At 44.0% G+C, this 20486-nt stretch overlaps 1 protein-coding gene across 2 annotated transcripts in view; it reads right to left on the bottom strand.

Moving 5' to 3' along the window:
* Positions 1-20486, bottom strand: part of LOC139377469 (serine/threonine-protein kinase BRSK2-like) — a 32487-nt gene that overhangs the window by 5116 nt on the left and 6885 nt on the right. Inside the window, exons 11-18 of one of the 2 annotated variants that reach the window (XM_071120498.1) lie at positions 19163-19260; positions 13846-13999; positions 13560-13620; positions 12031-12640; positions 8799-8847; positions 8357-8480; positions 3450-3660; positions 3103-3186 (exon numbers count right to left, since the gene is read on the bottom strand). In XM_071120498.1, the coding sequence (XP_070976599.1) occupies positions 3103-3186; positions 3450-3660; positions 8357-8480; positions 8799-8847; positions 12031-12640; positions 13560-13620; positions 13846-13999; positions 19163-19260 (1391 nt within the window). The remainder of the gene's footprint in view (positions 1-3102; positions 3187-3449; positions 3661-8356; positions 8481-8798; positions 8848-12030; positions 12641-13559; positions 13621-13845; positions 14000-19162; positions 19261-20486) is intronic. The other variant, XM_071120499.1, reaches the window with a different exon arrangement.

The following is a 20486-nucleotide window of genomic DNA, read 5'->3' as shown; positions in this document are numbered from 1 at the left end:
GAAATTGACAAGAAACTGAAGATCTCGTACATCACTGTGCACTACTCCCTTCACAGAAAAGCGCAAACTGTCTCTAACCAGAATAGAAAGAGGAGTGGGAGGCCCTGGTGCACATCTGAGCAAGAGGACAAGTACATTAGTGTCTAGTTTGAGAAACAGATGCCTCACGAGTCCTCAACTGGCAGTTTCATTAAATAGTACCCGCAAAACACCAGTCTCAACCTCAACAGTGAAGAGGCGACTCCGGGATTGTCATGACTTCTACCGAAGGTAACTCCTTTCCCTGTTCAAGCGGCGCTCGGCGTCGCCGGTTTACTAGCCTCCACCGATCCCTTTTTCCTTTTCTGGTTATTTTGTCTGTGTTCCTTTTCACACCTGGTTTCATTTGCATTTATTTCTGTGTGTATATAGGGCGCATGTTCCCTGCCTTAGTTCGTGCGGGATTAAGCTTGTGTGTATTTGCGCTCGATCATCTTTGATGTTTATTGTTTTCACTATTTTTTATTTATTTTTATTTCACCTTTATTTAACCAGGTAGGGTAGTTGAGAAAAAGTTCTCATTTGCAACTGCGACCTGGCCAAGATAAAGCATAGCAGTGTGAACAGACAACACAGAGTTACACATGGAGTAAACAATTAACAAGTCAATAACACAGTAGAAAAAAAGGGAGTCTATATACATTGTGTGCAAAAGGCATGAGGAGGTAGGCGAATAATTACAATTTTGCAGATTAACACTGGAGTGATAAATGATCAGATGGTCATGTACAGGTAGAGATATTGGTGTGCAAAAGAGCAGAAAAGTAAATAAATAAAAAGAGGTATGGGGATGAGGTAGCTAAAAATGGGTGGGCTATTTACCGATAGACTATGTACAGCTGCAGCGATCGGTTAGCTGCTCAGATAGCAGATGTTTGAAGTTGGTGAGGGAGATAAAAGTCTCCAACTTCAGAGATTTTTGCAATTCGTTCCAGTCACAAGCAGCAGAGAACTGGAACGAAAGGCGGCCAAATGAGGTGTTGGCTTTAGGGATGATCAGTGAGATACACCTGCTGGAGCGCGTGCTACGGGTGGGTGTTGCCATCGTGACCAGTGAACTGAGATAAGGCAGAGCTTTACCTAGCATGGACTTGTAGATGACCTGGAGCCAGTGGGTCTGGCGCCGAATATGTAGCGAGGGCCAGCCGACTAGAGTATACAGGTCGCAGTGGTGGGTGGTATAAGCTGCTTTAGTGACAAAACGGATGGCACTGTGATAAACTGCATCCAGTTTGCTGAGTAGAGTGTTGGAAGCAATTTTGTAGATGACATCGCCGAAGTCGAGGATCGGTAGGATAGTCAGTTTTACTAGGGTAAGTTTGGCGGCGTGAGTGAAGGAGGCTTTGTTGCGGAATAGAAAGCCGATTCTTGATTTGATTTTCGATTGGAGATGTTTGATATGAGTCTGGAAGGAGAGTTTACAGTCTAGCCAGACACCTAGGTACTTATAGATGTCCACATATTCAAGGTCGGAACCATCCAGGGTGGTGATGCTAGTCAGGCGTGCGGGTGCAGGCAGCGAACGGTTGAAAAGCATGCATTTGGTTTTACTAGCGTTTAAGAGCAGTTGGAGGCCACGGAAGGAGTGTTGTATGGCATTGAAGCTCGTTTGGAGGTTAGATAGCACAGTGTCCAAGGACGGGCCGGAAGTATATAGAATGGTGTCGTCTGCGTAAAGGTGGATCAGGGAATCGGCCGCAGCAAGAGCAACATCATTGATATATACAGAGAAAAGAGTCGGCCCGAGAATTGAACCCTGTGGCACCCCCATAGAGACTGCCAGAGGACGGGACAGCATGCCCCCCTAGTTCGTGCGGGATTAAGCTTGTGTGTATTTGCGCTCGATCATCTTTGATGTTTATTGTTTTCACTATTACGCACGTGTAGTTAAGTTTCGGAACTGAGTTTGTTCCTCCGTGCGTTTTTGCACAAGTTTCTGTATTGTTTTCAATATTTAGGCACGTGTATGTAAGTGTCGGAACTGTGGTTGTTCCTCCGTGTGTTGGCACGAGTTTCTGATCCTTCGAGAGCGTAGTTTTGGATTTTCGTCTGTGCCATTTTTGTATTGGTGGACTATATATATATTAAACACGCTTCTCACAAATCCCTGCTCTCCTGCGCCTGACTCCTACACCTCTCACCGAGACACGCCTTATCACAGGGATGCTGGCCTTCTAGGCAGAGTTGCAAAGAAAAAGCCATATCTCAGACTGGCCAATAAAAAATAAAATATTAAGATGGGCCATTTTGAGCCTGTAATAAAACCCACAATTGCTGATGCTCCAGATACTCAACTAGCCTAAAGAAGGCCAGTTTTATTGCTTCTTTAATCAGAACAACAGTTTTCAGCAGTGCTAACATAATTACAAAAGGGTTTTCTAATGATCAATTCGCCTGTTAAAATGATAAACTTGGATTAGTTAACACAATGTGCCACTGGAACACAGGAGTGATGGTTGCTGATAATGTGCCTCTGTATACCTATGCAGATGTTCCGTTAAAACGATCTGCCGTTTCCAGCTACAATGGCCATTTACAAAATTAACAATGCCTACACTGTATTTCTCATCAATTTGATGTTATTTTAATGGACACATTTTTCTATTCTTTCAAAAACAAGGACATTTCTAAGTGACCCCAAACTTTTGAACGATAGTGTACATTTTTTATGCATTTTTTTGTTGTTATATATATATGCATTTTTCTGTTCAGAAAACTTGAGGTGTCAAATAAACCCCCCGTGGACCAAATTCAGTCCACAGGCCACCAGTTGGGGAACCCTGGAAGAAAGTGACTCCATTCATGTAGGTGAAACCAATGTGGTGTAAGAATGTGGAGAAATAATAATAAATAATTTTCATGAATAATGAATACGTTATCAATACATAGTGTGCATACTATTAATAAATTAGCATTTCATTATTTGTAAACATATACAAACATTTATAACAATTACAATAATTTATAAAGCAAATGATAGATTATTAATTTCAGTTATTAGAAAGTGTAGCCGAATGTGAGGAGGTTGGTGTGTGTGAGTAGAAGAGAATGTGTATGACTCACCAGAGACCCCCACGGGCTGATCATGGGAGCTGTGAAGCTGGGCCTGAATGGTCTCCACCACTCGTTTGAACCTGCGACTAGGACCTGCGAAAACACACACACACACACACAAAGGCATTGAGAAGATGCAAGCTTTTACCAGCACATGAGACACACACCTGCACCGCGTGCGTGCGTGCACAAACACACACACACACCCTTCCACCATAACAAACCTGCCCTACTTTCTTTCATTAATTCGTGGAACTGTACCAATTCAAGCCACCATATATAACCAGATATTGTAAAATCACCAACGAACAGCACTAGAATGAACAGTTATACTTTCTATTCCAAGTTCCACTTGCCTGATATGAGGGTGAATGTCACACTGTAGATGCCTGTCTCTCTCTTGACTTCCCTCTCGGTTTTCTCCCTATCCCGCTCTCTCTCTCCCTCGGAGAAGGCAATGTCCACCTGGAACTTAACAGGCTTCTGGAAGACGGAGGGGCCGCAGGAAGTCTTGTACTCGGCCCTGAAGCTGGTCTGGCAGATGACGCTGTGGATGAGGGAGGGGATCTAATGAGGGGGGTAGGGGGAGAGAGAGGATGCGTAGGGTAATGTTAAGAAAGAAAAGGAGAGACGGGTAGAGAAAGTAAGAGACCAAGGGGAAGATTGTGTGAGGGGGAGAGACAGAAACAGAGTCCGTGTGAGATGGGGTAGTAGAGAGCAAGAAATGTTTGTCATTAAAACGGATTGCATTGAAAATATAAAGGTTCACAAGAAAAATTCCTAGCACTTTAAAAACATATTACTAGGACTGAAGACGGATGACAGTGTGACGGTGTGACGTGGTGAGGTTGGACCCAGCTGCAGAGAAGAGACCAGACGAGGAATCAGTGGTTAAGGATAAACATAAATACTTTACTGATAAACAGTAGCCGCAGGATTACAGTACACTGGAAAAAACAACAAACACTAAGCCTCAAACTCACTCAGGAAACAAACTTACACACACGGTAAACAATTCAAGCTTCTGCAAAGGACAACAGAAAACACACCTCTAACAGAGAAATCATAATGAGTAAATTGGACACACCTGAGTATCGTTAATGTCTCTAGGATGGTCTCTGCCGTACACCCCCTTCTAGGAGCGTCTCCAGCCGCAGAGCCATGACGACTCCCACGTAGTTGGTTGAAGTCCCAAACAAGTCCCGGATCCAGGATGTCCCGGGCAGGCACCCATGCCCGCTCCTCAGGGCCATAGCCCTCGCAGTCCACCAGGTAGTGCAGGATGCCTTGGACCCGACGAGCCTTCAACAGACGCCAGACAGTTTAGGCTGGGCGACCATCAACAAGTCGAGGGGATGAAGGGGCAGGTGTGGGGGGAGGGAAGGGACTGGTCCTTAACAACTTGAGACGGGAGACATGGAAGGATGGACAGACCTTCATAGACCTGGGAAGCTGGAGACAATAGGTTGATGCGACTCGGGATCTTGAATGGTTCTATGCAGCGCGGAGCAAGCTTTTGCCAGTCCACCTTTAAGGGAAGATCACGGGTGGACAGCCACACGCGTTGACCCGTCAGAGGAGCCCGAAGAGGCCTTCAGTGCCGGTTTGCCTGGTGTTGGTGTCAGGCAGAGGAGCGGAGCAAGGAGGATCGTGCTCTGATCCAGGTGCGACGACATCGTCGAATGAACGCCTCAGCTGATGGCACCCCCGCTTTGGCCTGTTGTTCAGGAAACAGGGGGGGGGAGGGGGACCTCAAATGACGACATTCCAGTGGACGATTTCGGCAGTGTGTTATGAGCACTCCCTGCCCAGGACAAGGAACTTGCTCCGGTTGCTGACCTGGGTGGAGAAGAAACAGCAGAGGAACTTCTCCAGCTCCTAGTTGGCCCGATCCGTTTGCCCATTCGACTGTGGGTGGATTCCCAAGGAGAGACTCACAGACACGCCCAACAGGGAGCAGAAGGCTTTCCAATTCCGTGCGACGAACTGGGGCCCACGATCCGAGACATGTCCTGTGGAAGTCCTTGTAGTCGAAAGACATCATGAGATGTAATCATGAGATCAGCGTCTCCTTCAATGAGGGCAACTTGAGTAAAGGCAATGAAATGGGCTTTCTTGGAGAACCAATCAATGACCACCAGGATAGTGGTAAGCCCTTGGGATGGAGGTAACCCTGTGATAAAGTATACTGACAGGTTGGACCAAATAGCTGGCTCTGCAGGAGGCGTCTCAGGCTTTGGAGGACGTGCAGTATGTGTTCCAGAAGAGTTTTGGAGAAGATCAGGATGTCGTTGAGGTAAACAAAGATGAACCGATTCAACATATCGCTAAGAGTGTCATTGACCAATGGTTGAAAGACTGCAGGTGAGTTTGATAATAAGGGCATGACTAAATAGTCATAGTGACCACCATTCATCTCCCTCCCTGATTCTCACCAGATAGTGGTAAGCGTTGCAGAAGTTCAGTTTGCTGAAGAATTGGGCCCCATGGGCCAACTCCAAGAAGGTGGACATCAGGAGTAGGGGGTAACAATTCTTAATCGTAATTTTGTTCAGCCCTCTGTAATCTATGCAGGGACACAGACCTCCATCCTTCTTTCCTGCGAAGAAGAAGCCTGCACCAGCTGGGGATGTAGAGGAGCGAATGAAAGCTGCCTCCAGCGACTCCCGGATGTAGTTGTCCATGACTGCTGCTTCAGGGGTCGAGAGGGCCCAGGGGAGGGGTGGAGCCAGGTAGGAGTTCTATGGCGCAGTCGTATGGATGATGAGGAGGGAGGGTGGCAGATTGCCTCTTACTGAAGGCTTCCCGGAGGTCGAAGTCCTCGGGAGGGAGAGTGTAAAAGTCTTGGTCTTCAATGGATGCCGGGGAACACGGTGAGGCTCTTGGTGGGGGTCTTAGGCATTTAGTCTGGCAGTTAATACCTCAGTCTAGTAGGTGTCCCATAGACCAGGAAAATAGCGGGTTATGTAGCACTAGCCAGGGATACCCTAGGTGAGTGGGTGCTCGGGAGCAGTGTTCAAAAGAAAACTAAGAGTCTCTGAGTGGTTCACCCCAAACTGCAGTAGAATGGGCTGATATTCCACCTGGGGCATCCATAGAGGGCTTGAATCTGCAGAGGGATGGAATGTGGTGCTGACGGTTGTCCCAATAGAGGGTTGCGGGTAGTGTCAGACGGTGACTGGGTAGCTGGGGTGTAACTGCACAGCTCGTCAGGGTCTCCCCTTGCCCTGGAGAGCCTGGTGTTTCCCGTCAACTCTGGGCATGTAGAACGGAGATGGCCGAGGCCTCCACAGTAGAGGCAGCATACCCCGCGCAGGCGCCTGGCACATTCCTGTGGGCTCAGACGAGTGCATCCCAGCTGCCTGGGCTCCTCAATGCTGGGCTCGGGGTGCTCCGGAAACTGGGATGCGGTTTCAAAAAGGCGCTGTCTTACACATTCTCAGATGCGGTTGTCAAATCTGATGGCCAGCGTTATCAGGGAATCGAGGTCCTCGCCCAGTTCACGAGCAACCAGTTCATCCTTGATGGACATTAGACATTGCCCACCCCAGGGCCTTGCCCGAGAGTAGAGAGATGATGTAGGTGATCATGGCCCGACCGGTGTGGAACGAGGAGGACTGTAGCTCGAACACCAGAGAGCACTGAGTGAGGAACCCCTTGCATCCTCCCGGATGGCTGTCATACTGCTTCGAGGGCTGGGATCTTGGGTTCCCGGTGCAGGTTCTCTGGATGAACTATGACGACGCCTGTAGAACTGGGTGATGAGACTTGGGCATTGGCTCCGCCTGGGTTGAGGTTGGGCCATGGTTGGAGGGAATCGGTAAGTGCCCAGAGGGTCTCCGATATCCGAGAGAGTTGTTCTTCCTGCCGCCCCAGCAGTGCTCCTTGTTGGGTTATAGCATTCTGGATCTGGGTGAGATCTGCTGGGTCCATTTTGAGGTAAGAAGCTTGCAATGACGTGGTGAGATTGAACCCAGGTGCAGAGAAGATACCAGACGAGGAATCAGTGTTTAAAAATATAAAAAAATCTGAATGGTTTGTCCTCGGGGTTTCGCCTGCTAAATAAGTTCTGTTATACTCACAGACATGATTCAAACAGTTGTAGAAACTTCATAGTGTTTTCTATCCAATATTAATAATAATTTGCATATATTAAAATCTGGGACAGAGTAGGAGGCAGTTCAGTTTGGGCACGCTATTTATTCAAAAGTGAAAACGTTGCCCCCTACCCCAAACAGGTTAACCTTCATAAAATCACAAGTGTAATACATCAAAATAAAGCTTAACTTCTTGTTAATCCAGCCATTGTATCAGATTTCAAAAAGGATTTACGGCGAAAGCACACCATGCGATTTTCTGAGGACAGCGCCCGCATACAAATCCATGAAAAACATATTTCAACCAGGCAGGTGCGACACTATCAGAAATAGCGATATAATAAATGCCTTACCTTTGATGATCTTCTTCTGTTGGCACTCCAAACGGTCCCAGTTACATCACAAATGGTCCTTTTGCTCGACAATGTCCTTCTTTATATCAATAAAAACTCAAGTCAATAATCCACCCAGCTTCCCTTCTTCAAAATGCATAAAAACATGTATCCCAAACGTTACTAATAAACTTTTCCAAACAAGTCAAACAATGTTTATAATCAAACCTTAGGTACCCTAATACGTAAATAAACGATAAAATCTAAGACGGAGAATCGTTATTTGCTTTACCGGAGAAAAATACCAAAGAACGCGCTCTCATTCACGAGCTTGGAAACACTACAGCCAAAATGGGAGCCACCTAGAAAAACTACAATTTCTGGCAAATTTTTCCAAAAACCAGCCTGAAACTCTTTCTAAAGACTGTTAACATCTAGTGGAAGCCCTAGGAACTGCAATCTGGGAGAACTTCACCTTATAATAAAAGTGACAGCCATTGAAAATAGTGGAAGGCTTAATTTTTTATTTTTTTGGGATGGTTTGTCCTCGGGGTTTCGCCTGCCATATCAGTTCTGTTATACTCACAGACATTATTTTTAACAGTTTAGGAAACTAGTGTTCTTAAGAGTTTTCTCGATCCAAATCTACCAATGATATGCATATCCTAGCTTCTGGGCCTGAGTAACAGGCAGTTTACTTTGGGAATGCTTCTCATCCGGATGTGAAAATACTGCCCGCTACCCAAGAGAGGTTAACTGACTTGCATAGTTAAATAAAGGTTCAATAAAAAATATGACTAATTGAAGATGTTCAAAGCGGAACCAGATACTTACAGAGAGGAAGGCATGGACGATGTCTGCTTTCACAGAGCTCAGCGGCTTGTCTCGGATCACCACAAAGATCTGCTCCTCCTTCTCCAGGCTGACGAAGTTCCCAAACCATGACTTCTTAGCCAGCCTGACACAGAGAGAGAGAGAGAGAGTAGAGACGAGAGAGAGAGTAGAGAAGAGAGAGAGAGAGAGAGAGAGAGAGAGAGGGACAGACGGGTGATAGACAGAAAGACAGAGAGAGACGGGAGAGAGAGAGAGGGACAGACGGGTGATAGACAGAGAGAGAGAGAGGGACAGACGGGTGATAGACAGAGAGAGAGAGAGAGAGAGAGACACACACACACACACACACACACACAGGGATAGAAATGGACACACAAACTCATAGTTATAGCGAGGTAGGGCATCTAAGAGGCATGTTCATAAGTGTGTGTCTGTGACTTACTCAGGGCTGGACTCAGGGGTCAGCCTGGACATATCCTCTGATGTGGGCACTGAAAAAAACAGGTCAATAGTTGATTTATGGGGTTGACAGGACGTGCATTTAGTAATGTATGCTAATTTGCTCAATTTAAATTTTATTAAATGTTAACTATTGCTATTAGTGCTGAGCGATTAGTGCTTTTTGCGGTCGGTTAGGTTTCTGTTCGGCTATTAAAAATCATCACATTCAATAATTTTTTAAAACATGAAATACATTATGAAATGATTTTAGAGCTTTTTAATGGAAATTCCAAAGCTCCAAATAGTGAACCTTCAATTGCCAAAACAATGACAACATTAATTGTTAGGTCCACAATGGGTAGACAATAGCAGCCAGCCAGCCAGACAACCATCTAACTTTATCTCTGTGCTCCCCATACTGTACTGTCTTTGTCATCCTATTTAGCTAGGCTAGTAGCTAGCTGGCTAGAAGCCTATGTATTCTGCAGAGATGTCTGCAAAATAATTTTACTTGGTCTTCAAAGTACATACATTCAAGACTGCTAATTACCAACTACTACAACTATCAATGGGGTAGTGCTACCTCACAAACTGTCTCTATCCCTCTTTGTTGTTGTATTGTGTACACACCTCTCTCATGTGTTCTGTGTAGGCTATCTGTCTCTGTCCAAGCAGGGAAGAACAGGCGCAGCGGATTAGGGCCACTGTAGTTAATTACAATTTTTCTGCGCTGAACTAGGTTGAATAATGAAAACTACAACTGCCTTCAGCCCAGTGTCCCACATCGTTCTTGACTTAATTGGGGCATTTCCATGATGATATGTTGCTGATGCCTGACAGATCTTACAACGCCTGGATAGGTATTTTACGTATCAGCTAATCACATCATATGTTATAACAATTTGTCAGTCGATGACACAGTCGATAACGTTGTACACAACCATTAGTTTTTGCGTTGCTTTGCCTTAGCTGTGGAACGCGCCCAATTTCTCTCGTGAATGATTGGTGTGTTGAGCTCACAAAAAACTAAGTCAGATTTATTTCTGCTTTTATTTCTTTCATCACATTCCCAGTGGGTGAGAAGTTTACAAACACTCAATTTGTATTTGGTAGCGTTGCCTTTAAATTGTTTAACTTGGGTCAAACGTTTTGGGTAGCCTTCCACAACCTTCCCTCAATAAAGTTGGGTGAATTTTGACCCATTCCTCCTGACAGAGGAGGAACTGAGTCAGATTTGTAGGCTTCCTTGCTCGCACATGCTTTTTCAGGTCTGCCTACAATTTTTCTATAGCATTGAGGTCAGGGCTTTGTGTTGGCCACTCCAATAACTTGACTTTGTTGTCCTTAAGCCATTTTGCCACAACTTTGGAAGTATGATTGGGGTCATTGTCCATTTGGAAGACCCATTTGTGACCAAGCTCAAGACTGATGTCTTGAGATGTTGCTTCAATATATCCACCTAATTTTCATCCTATTTTGTGAAATGCACCAGTCCCTCCTACAGCAAAGCACCCCCACAACATGATGCTACCAACCCCGTCCTTCACGGTTGGGATGGTGTTCTTTGGCTTGCAAGCCTCCCCCTTTTTCCTCCAAACATAACAATGGTCATTATGGCCAAACAGTTCTATTTTTGTTTCATCAGACCAGAGGACATTTCTCCAAAAAGTACGATCTTTGTTCACATGTGCAGTTGCAAACCGCATTCCGATTTTTTTTATGGCGGTTTTGGAGCAGTGTCTTCCTCCTTGCTGAGCGGCCTTTCAGGCTATGTCAATATAGGACTCGTTTTACTGTGGATATAGATACTTTTGTACCTGTTTCCTCCAGCAGCTTCACAAGGTCCTTTGCTGTTGTTCTGGGATTGATTTGCACTTTTCACACCAAAGTACATTCATCTCTAGGAGACAGAACACTTTTCCTTCCTGAGCGGTATGACATTGTTTGTACAGATGAACGTGGTAGCAGGCGTTTGGAAATTGCTCCCAAGGATGAACCAGACTTGTGGAGGTCTACTGTTTTGGCTGATTTCTTTTGAATTTCCCATGATGTCAAGCAAAGAGCCACTGAGTTTGAAGGTAGGCCTTGAAATACATCCGCAGGTACACCAATTGACACCAAATGATTAGCCTATCAGAAGCTTCTGAAGCCAGGATATAATTTTCTGGAATTTCCCAAGCTGTTTAAAGGCACAGTCAATTTAGTGTATGTAAACTTCTGACCCACTGGAATTGTGATACCGTGAATTACCGGTATAAGTGAAATAATCTGTCTGTAAACAACTGTTGGAAAAATGACTTGTGTCATGCACAAAGTAGATGTCCTAACCGACTTTCCAAAGTATAGTTTGTTAACAAGAAATTGGTGGAGTGGTTGAAAAACGAGTTTTAATGACACCAACCTATGTGTATGTAAACTTCTGACTTCACCAATATGCACGCACCCCTGTTCCGTTTCTTTTTTGAATTTTTTTAAACAAGTTATTTAAAAAAAAATCCCTTCAACAATTTGGACTATTGTAAGTATGTCCATTACATGAAATACAAATACAAATCTATTTAAATTACAGGTTGTAATGCAACAAAATAAAATAAAAACCAAGGGGGATGAATACTTTTGCAAGGCACTGTACCAATGATGTACCAAAGACACTATCTTTTTCTGCCATGTGTAATATGCGGTAGGCTATGTATTGTATAACTGCACAATCATTATTTTAGTTCGGGGGTGGTTTTTTCGGGCTTGGGCTCTTATATAGGCCTATGCTTATGCATAAGCTCTAAAATGCATTAGGGTGTTTTGAATTCATCCTAACCTTAGAAAGCACTGTCCATTTTGTTGTGTTAGGCTTTGAAACAACATCCACAGCGACCATTTCAATTTGTTGAACTTCTATCTTCAAATTGATCAAAAACAGTGAGGTAAGTGAGTTTTAAAAGCACATACTGTTTTATGATGTGTTTGTTATTTTCGATTGCTTTTGCATTGATGTCAGATTGGTTAGAGGAATAATAGAGCCCTGAGTACCAGTCCATTAGCGACCTGATGATTATTAGCGAGTTGGGTATTACTAATGCATGTCCAGAGTGCATAAGAGGAGATTTACCGTGACGTAGAATTTTACTGCGGCCATGACTCATGACTGCTGGTGTGCCGGTAATGCTGTCACCGCAACAGCCCTAACTGCAACTTCCTTTAGGGGAAACACCTAAAGAAACCTTGTGACCTCTCACCCTGCATCTTGCGGCGGTGGAAGCGGGGTGAGCCGAGCAGGTTGTTCTTGAACGAGTTGAGCCGGGTCCTCCAGTGGGCGGAGCTGCTAGCTGCCATGCCGCACCCTCCGGGGCTGGAGGGAGGAGTCAGGGACAGGGAGCCCACCCCTCCGCCTCCCTCCACCCGCAAGGAGGAGGACGAGGAGGAGGAGTTAGAGGGAGGGGTGGAGAAGGGGTGGTGGACGGGGGTGCCCATGGGGGTTGGCAGCGGAGAGCCCTGGGGAGTAACCTGCGACACAGAGTGGGCAGAGTTGGGGTAAAAGCTCTTAGTGACCGACTTGAGCATGGATGGCGAGGGGAAGAAGCGGGGGATGGGCGAGAGGAGGGGCGAGGGCGAGCAGGAGGGTGAGTTGTGGATGGGGATGGACATGATGGGTTGGAGGTGGGGCCGGCCGCCCTTGGTGGGGGTGGGCAGGGTCTGGGTGTTAGGGTTCTGCGACGGTTTGGGTTTGTCGAGAGCTCGGGCCGGCCGAGAAGTGGTAGCCCTTCCTGATTTGGATGGGTCCTTAGTGTGAGGGGTGGCGGAGGTGACGTCTGATTGGCTAAACGTGAAGACGGGGCTCTGATAGGACTAGGGGAGGGGTGGAGGATTGGAAAAGAAGAGAGAGGAATGGAAAAATTGAAAAAGGATGGAAATGAGTGTTATGGGTTATGACAAAAGAGTGCTTCTTGTATGATGGTGAAGAAACTGCACTGACAGTGTGAGCTATTTGTATAACTAATTGGAAAATCATTAGTTCTGACTGCGAATTCAACCATTTATATTCCAACCTCACTTTTTTTTTATCATTTTAAGCTATCATATTAGATAACCCAGTACACAAAAATCCCTCCATGTCAGAAACAGTATGGAAGACAAACACTACAACATGGCATAAGCAATACATTATGACTCTGTTCTGTGAACTTCCTCTTTCAGTAGTGATGCTATGACTGTGGTAAAACAGGGTTTCTGCTTTTGCTGATCCAGAACAGAAACAATTTAACCAGTATGTTGACATTTTCACAGTTAGTGGAACACAACTTCTCAAATTGAACAAAAAGCTTAAACCAACAACGACTTCCAATGATGACCAACTAGAGGAAGGCCTAAATATATATTTTTAAATTCTGCAAACCAAACATGTTACTTGATGCGCAACAAAATGTGCATCTATCAAGTTGGTGGATATAGTAGAAGGTATGGTGTAGAGAAGCAGAAAAAGAAAAAATGACAAAGAAAATCCCAATGAGTAAGAATTATTCCGATAAGAGTGGTGTTATTACATGTAAAATGGCTCTGAATGATCAAGAAGCTTGAGTGAGATGGACAATCTCGGAAGGAACGCTAAAGCAATGTTAATGCATTTTCAATCAGCCATAAAAAACGGATCTTTGAGCATTGCAAAACAATACACTGACATACATATGAACAGACAGTTCAGAGTCAACGTTGTATACTTTATCACTTCAGAGTTGATGTTAAAAGTGTTGGCCAACAGGTCTCTTACCCTGGGACTGCTGAGAGGGCTGGAGGAAAGGCCGGTGGACGCCCCACTGACTGAGCGAGACCTGTAGAGGGGTCACGAGGTCATAAGGTTAAATGTCATCATCATAGAGGTGAAGAAAAGGTAATTATTCCACCATTAAGTAGGTCCACTGTTGGCTTATTTACTAGTATATGTATTATAATCTATACTCTGTGTATTCTATGTGGCTAGAAACAATTTTTTTGTAGAGTAAGCATGTTCAGTCTTTATGTGTGTTTCTGGACTGTGTGTGTGAGACCCCCAGTACCTCTGGCTGTTTGCGGCCGTGTCCAGGGCCCTGCGTGGTGGGGTGGGAGACCCCTGCTCGGTCACACTCAAAACCTCCAGGCTCTTTCTCTCCGGGCGGCAGCGGCTGTGACGTGTCAGCATGGGAGAGTCCACACGCTTACGAGGGGGGTCCGCTGAGGGACACAAGGGTGGAGTTAGCACAGCATGCAGTAACACCAACCCCAACTTCCCCTTAAATCGGATCATACCACGTGCAGTCAGGTCCAAATTTGACACCCTTGATAAAGATGAGCAAAAGACTATATAAAATAAATAATACCAATACTGCACTATTTTGTATGCTCCCCAAAAAATGGAAAAGTATATTACTTTATACTAATATAATTGCTCAAAGAAAGATTACCTGTTAAATAATGTTTTTTTCTCCAAAAAGATAGGGGTCAAAATGATTGTTTTCAATAGCTCACCTTGACAGGATAATGGCACTGAGCCTTTTGTAAAATGTTTTATGAGATTGGAGAACACATTGGGAGGGAACCTTGACCATTTTCCCCATACGGAATCTTTCCAGATCCTTGATATCCTTCGTCTGCGCTTATGCATTGCCCTCTTCAATTCAAACCACAGGTTTTCAATGGCATTCAAGTCCGGAGAGATGGTAATTGCAATATGTTGATTTTGTGGTCAATGAAAAAAATTTAAGAAGTGTGGACTTTGATGTGTGCTTGGGGTTATTGTCTTTTGCTGGAAGATCCACTTGCGGCCAAGTTTCAGCCTCCTGGCAGAGGCAACCAGGTTTTTGGCTAAAATGACCTGGTACTGGGTAAAGTTAATGACGTCGTTGACAAGGGCCCCAAAGATCCACCACCATATTTTACAGTAGGCATGTGTGGCTCAGTTGGTAGCGCATGGTGCTTGCCACGCCAGGATTGTGGGTTAGATTCCCACGAGAGACCAGTATGAAAATGTAACCACTCAGTACTGTAAGATGCTCTGGATAAGGGTGTATGCTATATTACTCAAATGGAATGTATGGGGTTACTATTTTTTTTCACCCCATTTTTCAATTAAATTCTTGTCTCATTGCTGCAACTCACCAACGGGCTCAGAAGAGGCAAAGGTCGAGTCATGCGTCCTCTGAAACAGGACCAGCCAAACCACGCTCCTTAACACCCGCCCACTTAATACGGAAGCCAGCTGCATCAATGTGTTGGAGGAAACACTGTTCAACTGACGACAGCTGACAGGGAGCCCGGCCTGACACAGGGGGTTGCTAGAGGGGCCTCACCCCCGGCCCGGCCAAACCCTCCCCTAACAACGCTATGCCAATTGTGCGCCGCACTATGGAACTACTGGTAACAGACGGTTGTGACATAGCCTGGGATTGAACCCAGGTCTGTAATGACACCTAAAGCCCTTAGACCGCTACACCACTCGGGAGGCCCCTTTTCTGCATCTTTTTATCGATACAAAATTAACCACTGGTGTGAATGGCCAATTTTCATGTTTTCATGTCATCCAACAAATGTAAACAGCATTGGCATTTGGATTGGAACCGGTGCTATGGTCAAATGACAGGAAAATAAAGCTCTTCGGCCACGCACACCAGGTAACCCCATTAAATAATACCTTCCTTTTTTTTGGAACATACAATATAGCTCAGTATTTGTATTATATATTTTATACCAGAGGTGGCACCACGGGTTCAAATGTGGTGTGGCAAAATTCGTACGTGTCTTTTCTGGGGCCTGGAGTTTTTCCTGATCTCATGACCTGGTTCAGGTAAAACTCTGGGTCCTACTCGTAGACTATGACAAAATATTATTATTATAGACAGCTTCCCTTTTCATCTGTGCTATGACTATAGGGCTTGTGGTTTTCTTGTTAGGTCATTTTAATTCCTACGCTACGGTGGGTCAAACCCTTTCAAACTACCACAAACTTTGTTATTATTCATTCTGAATCTGATAACAAAAGAGCTAGAGACAACAACTTCAACAAACTACATAGTTTGGTGAACTACTATAGCAGGGCTGAGCAATATGCAAAGAATGGTTACAATGTCTTTAAATATTAATTTCACTCTATATACACACAACGTTAAGCAGTGGACTTTGAAAAATGTAAAAGATAGACAGGTTTTAATGTTGTAAAGTATTTTAATTGTATGTCATAAAACCTATTATTTGTTTGTCTGACTACAGCACTCTTCTGCAATTATTAATTATGTATGCTTTATGTAAGAAGGCAGGTTTACATATACACAGTAGAGTTTGTAACAAAACATGTTTTATGTGTAGCCTAAGTCATAAAACCACTAAACTTGTGTTGTTGTCCTGGTCTCCATCTGGCCCACCAGAGGTTGGTTCCCTGGCGCGCACTGTAGGAACTGATTTCCTGTAAAATCCATATATTCAATCTTAAATCAACTACTTTCAACATATTCATTAAATAATAACCCCCTTTTCATTAAGTAGATTTTATTGAACGTCATTCATTCTATTGCAATCTATTCTAACCAAACCTGCATTACCAGTTCATATCAGTAAGTGTCACTAATGCACTAGCTAGTCAAAAAAGACTGACACCATGATGGCTGCCTGTCTCTGTATTTGTGAAAGTTATGGTAGTAACAATCAATAAATTCTCTCTTTCTGCAATTCTGTTATGGTTGGAAAAATGTGTGCATATTGTCTGTGTAGACTGTTCTTTGGCAGAATGTGTAGGTTTTTTACTTATAAGATTGTGAAATGTGCACCACAAACACCAGAGGTGGAAATAAAATAAAAAGTCCAACATTACGGGACTGACATCTCGCTGACTAACCTTTCAGAAACTTCAGTATGGCCTTGGATAGCAGCAGTAGGTCATTTAATCTTCTTTATCCTGTGCCAAACACATTTATTAAGTGATTCTAAATTGTGAACGTTAGCTGCTGGTTACATTATTGCATTAACCTAGCTAAATACTGTTAGCTATCTAGCTAGGTTTCTAAAGCTAACATTAGTAGTTTTGTTAGTTAGCTATATATTGGGTCTAGCTAGTTTTAGAGAATGACTAAACTGATTTTATTAACACATACCTTGTTTCCCATGGAAATGTGTGTTCGCTCTCTCACGAGGCAGGCAACCAAGCAGGCAGGTGAGGAGCGTGAGCGAAGAAAGAAACCAAGTGTAGAGTGCAGAGTCAAACAGCAAGGTGCTGGTGCAACCAAACCTAGTTGTTGAGAGGCGCGGTTGTTGCAGCTCTGTAGGCTGCAGCTAGTAGACCACTGTGACTGACAAGCTAATCCACTTGTAGCTGCGAGTTTGGAGGTTGCATGAAATCTCAGGAACAGGTTTGTACTCACTAGATAAAACATAGGCAAACGGGATGAAATTGGGGGAGGCACCAGGTCAACTTGTCCAATAAGAAACAGCTGTTTTCTATCATGTTGCAAAACGTTTTTCTAAATTTTTCTATGATGTGAACTAATGAATATGTCTGGTAAACACGTTCGGTGCTGCTGCTTTGAAAGTGGTGTGGCAGATTGAAAAGTACTGGGGCAAATGCTGTGTTGCCACACGTTTTCCAGCAGCTCTGTTTTATACAGTATTTTTGCTCATCTTTATCAACAGTGGCAAAAAAATTTACCTGGCTGTACATAGTAACTCGAGGTCGACAGATTAATCGGAATGGCCGATTAATTAGGGCTGATATCAAGTTTTTTTTCCGGTAATCGGCATGTTTGGACACCAATTATGGCCAATTACACTGCACTACACGAGGAGACTGCGTGGCAGACTGACTACCTGTTATGAGAGTGCAGCAAGGAGCCACGGTAAGGTGCTAGCTAGCATTAAACTTATCTAATAAAAAACAATCAATCTTAACATAATCACTAGTTAACTACACATGCATGATGATATTACTAGTTTATCTAGCTTGTCCTGCGTTGCATATGATCGATGCGGTTAATTTATCATAGAATCACAGCCTACTTCTCCAAACGGGTGATTTAACAAGCACATTCGCAAAAAAAGCACTTTTGGAGCACCAATGTGTACCTAACCATAAACATCAATGCCTTTCTTAAAATCAATACATAAGTATATATTTTTAAACCAGCATATTTAGTTAATATTGCCTGCTAACATGAATTTCTTTTAACTAGGGAAATTGTGTCACTTCTCTTGTGTTTTGTGCAAGCAGAGTCAGGGTATATGCAGCAGTTTGGGCCGCCTCGCTCGTTGCGAACTGTGTGAAGACCATTTCTTCCCTAACAAAGACCGTAATTAATTTGCCAGAATTTGACATAATTATGACATAACATTGAAGGTTGTGCAATGTAACAGCAATATTTAGACTTATGAATGCCACCCGTTAGATAAAATATGGAAACGGTTATGTAATTCACTGAAATAATAAACGTTTTGTTTTCAAAATGATAGTTTCCAGATTTGACCATATTAATGATCTAAGGCTCGTATTTCTGTGTGTTATTATATTATAATTAAGTCTATGATTTGATAGAGCAGTCTGACTGAGTGGTGGTAGGCAGCAGCAGGCTTGTTAGCATTCATTCAAACAGCACTGCGTTTGCCAGCAGCTCTTCGCTGTGATTCAAGCATTGCACTGTTTATGACTTCAAGCCTATCAACTCCCGAGATTAGGCTGGCAATACTAAAGTACCTATTAGAACATCCAATAGTCAAAGGTATATGAAATACAAATGGTATAAGAGAGAAATAGTCCTATAATAACTACAACCTAAAACTTCTTACCTGGGAATATTGAAGACTCGTGTTAAAAGGAACCACCAGCTTTCATATGTTCTCGTGTTCTGAGCAAGGAACTTAAACGTTAGCTTTTTACATGGCACATATTGCACTTGTACTTTCTTCTCCAACACTGTGTTTTTGCATTATTTAAACCAAATTTAACATGTTTCATTATTTATTTGAGACTAAATTGATTTTATTGATGTATTATATTAAGTTAAAATAAGTGTTCATTCAGTATTGTTGTCATTGTCATTATTACAAATGTATATATAAAAATCGTCCGATTAATCGGTATCGACTTTTTTTTGTCCTCCAATAATCGGTATCGGTATCGGCGTTGAAAACTCACAATCGGTCGACCTCTAATAGTAACCCTCTCATAAATACAAAAAATATCCCTATAAACACACAGACAGCCCATACATGCACCCCCCCCCCCCCCCCACACACTGTCAGACACCAAATTGAGCACGCCCAGACACAGAGACGGGGGCAGGAGGAAGACAGTAGACCAGACAGGGGTGGAGAGTGTCAGTGTGGTCAGTGGCTCGCTCCTGCCACCTAGGGACTCACCTACGTCATTTCGGGGCGGCAGATCTTCATCCTCGTAACTGGGGTAACGCTCCTTCCTGTCCAACAGGAGATAGTAGATCATCTTCTCCTGGTTGTCTCTGGGGGAGGGAGGGAGAGGGGGAGGGGATTTGGGAAGTGCTCAAAGAAAATGAAATCCTATCTTGAGATATGCAGTTGAATGTTCTCAAAAATCATACATTAAAGGCCAATTGCAGTCAACAAAGTGATTTTCCTATGTTTTATATATATTTCCACACTACGAAGTTGGAATAATACTGTGAATTTGTGAAAATGATAATGCCCTTTTAGTGTAAGCGCTGTTTGAAAAAAGCACCTGAAATTTCTGCCTGTTTTGGTGGGATGGAATTTGTTAAATGAGTTAATAGACCAATAAGAAAGCGTTCCAAACCGCTCTGCCAATAACAGCTAGTTTTCCCTCCCCACTCAGACCACTCCCAGAAAGTCATAGCAAAATTCTAGCTTGAGATATTGCGCTTCGCATAAGCTATTTTGGTTTCTTTTTTAACCATTTTAATTGAAAGCAATCACAGTAAGGTACTTAATTGTTACCCAGAAATTAATTGATTTTAATACTGAGTCAAAGGGAGAATGTGTGTAGAAATTTGCACAGATTTCAATTCAGGATTAAAATATGGAGTAAGGCCTCCCGGGTGGCGCAGTGGTCTAGGGCATTGCATCGCGGTTCGCGCCCAGGCTTTGTCGCAGCCGGCCGCGACCGGGAGGTCCGTGGGGCGACACACAATTGGCATAGCATCGTCCGGGTTAGGGAGGGTTTGGCCGGTAGGGATATCCTTGTCTCATCGCTTTAGTGACTCCTGTGGCGGGCCGGGTGCAGTGCACACTAACCAGGTCACCAGGTGCACGGTGTTTCCTCCGACACATTGGTACGGCTGGCTTCCGGGTTGGATGCGCGCTGTGTTAAGAAGCAGTGCGGCTTGGTTGGGTTGTGTATCGGAGGACGCATGGCTTTCGACCTTCGTCTCTCCCGAGTCCGTACGGGAGTTGTAGCGATGAGACAAGATAGTAGCTACTAAAACAATTGGATACCACGAAATTAGGGAGAAAAGGGGGTAAAATTTAAATAAATATAAAGTGGAGTAAGGCAGCAAGACGCGAGACTGGTTACAAACAAGGAGAAAGAAGACAAAAAAGGGAGTTGCACAAGAAACTAGAGCCCCTTTCAAGCACAATATATCTGATATTCAGCACCACAGATAGAAGTCGGCTCAAATCTGACATTCAGTGTCCCAGAGCAGCGGCCACAGCAGCTGTCTGGTGAAGTTGCAGGGAGCATCGCATCTTG

The sequence above is a fragment of the Oncorhynchus clarkii genome, chromosome 20 (assembly GCF_045791955.1).
Source record: "Oncorhynchus clarkii lewisi isolate Uvic-CL-2024 chromosome 20, UVic_Ocla_1.0, whole genome shotgun sequence".
NCBI lineage: Eukaryota > Metazoa > Chordata > Actinopteri > Salmoniformes > Salmonidae > Oncorhynchus > Oncorhynchus clarkii.
Note: the sequence above shows the minus strand (reverse complement) of the source record. Positions and strands in the feature narration are given on the sequence as shown.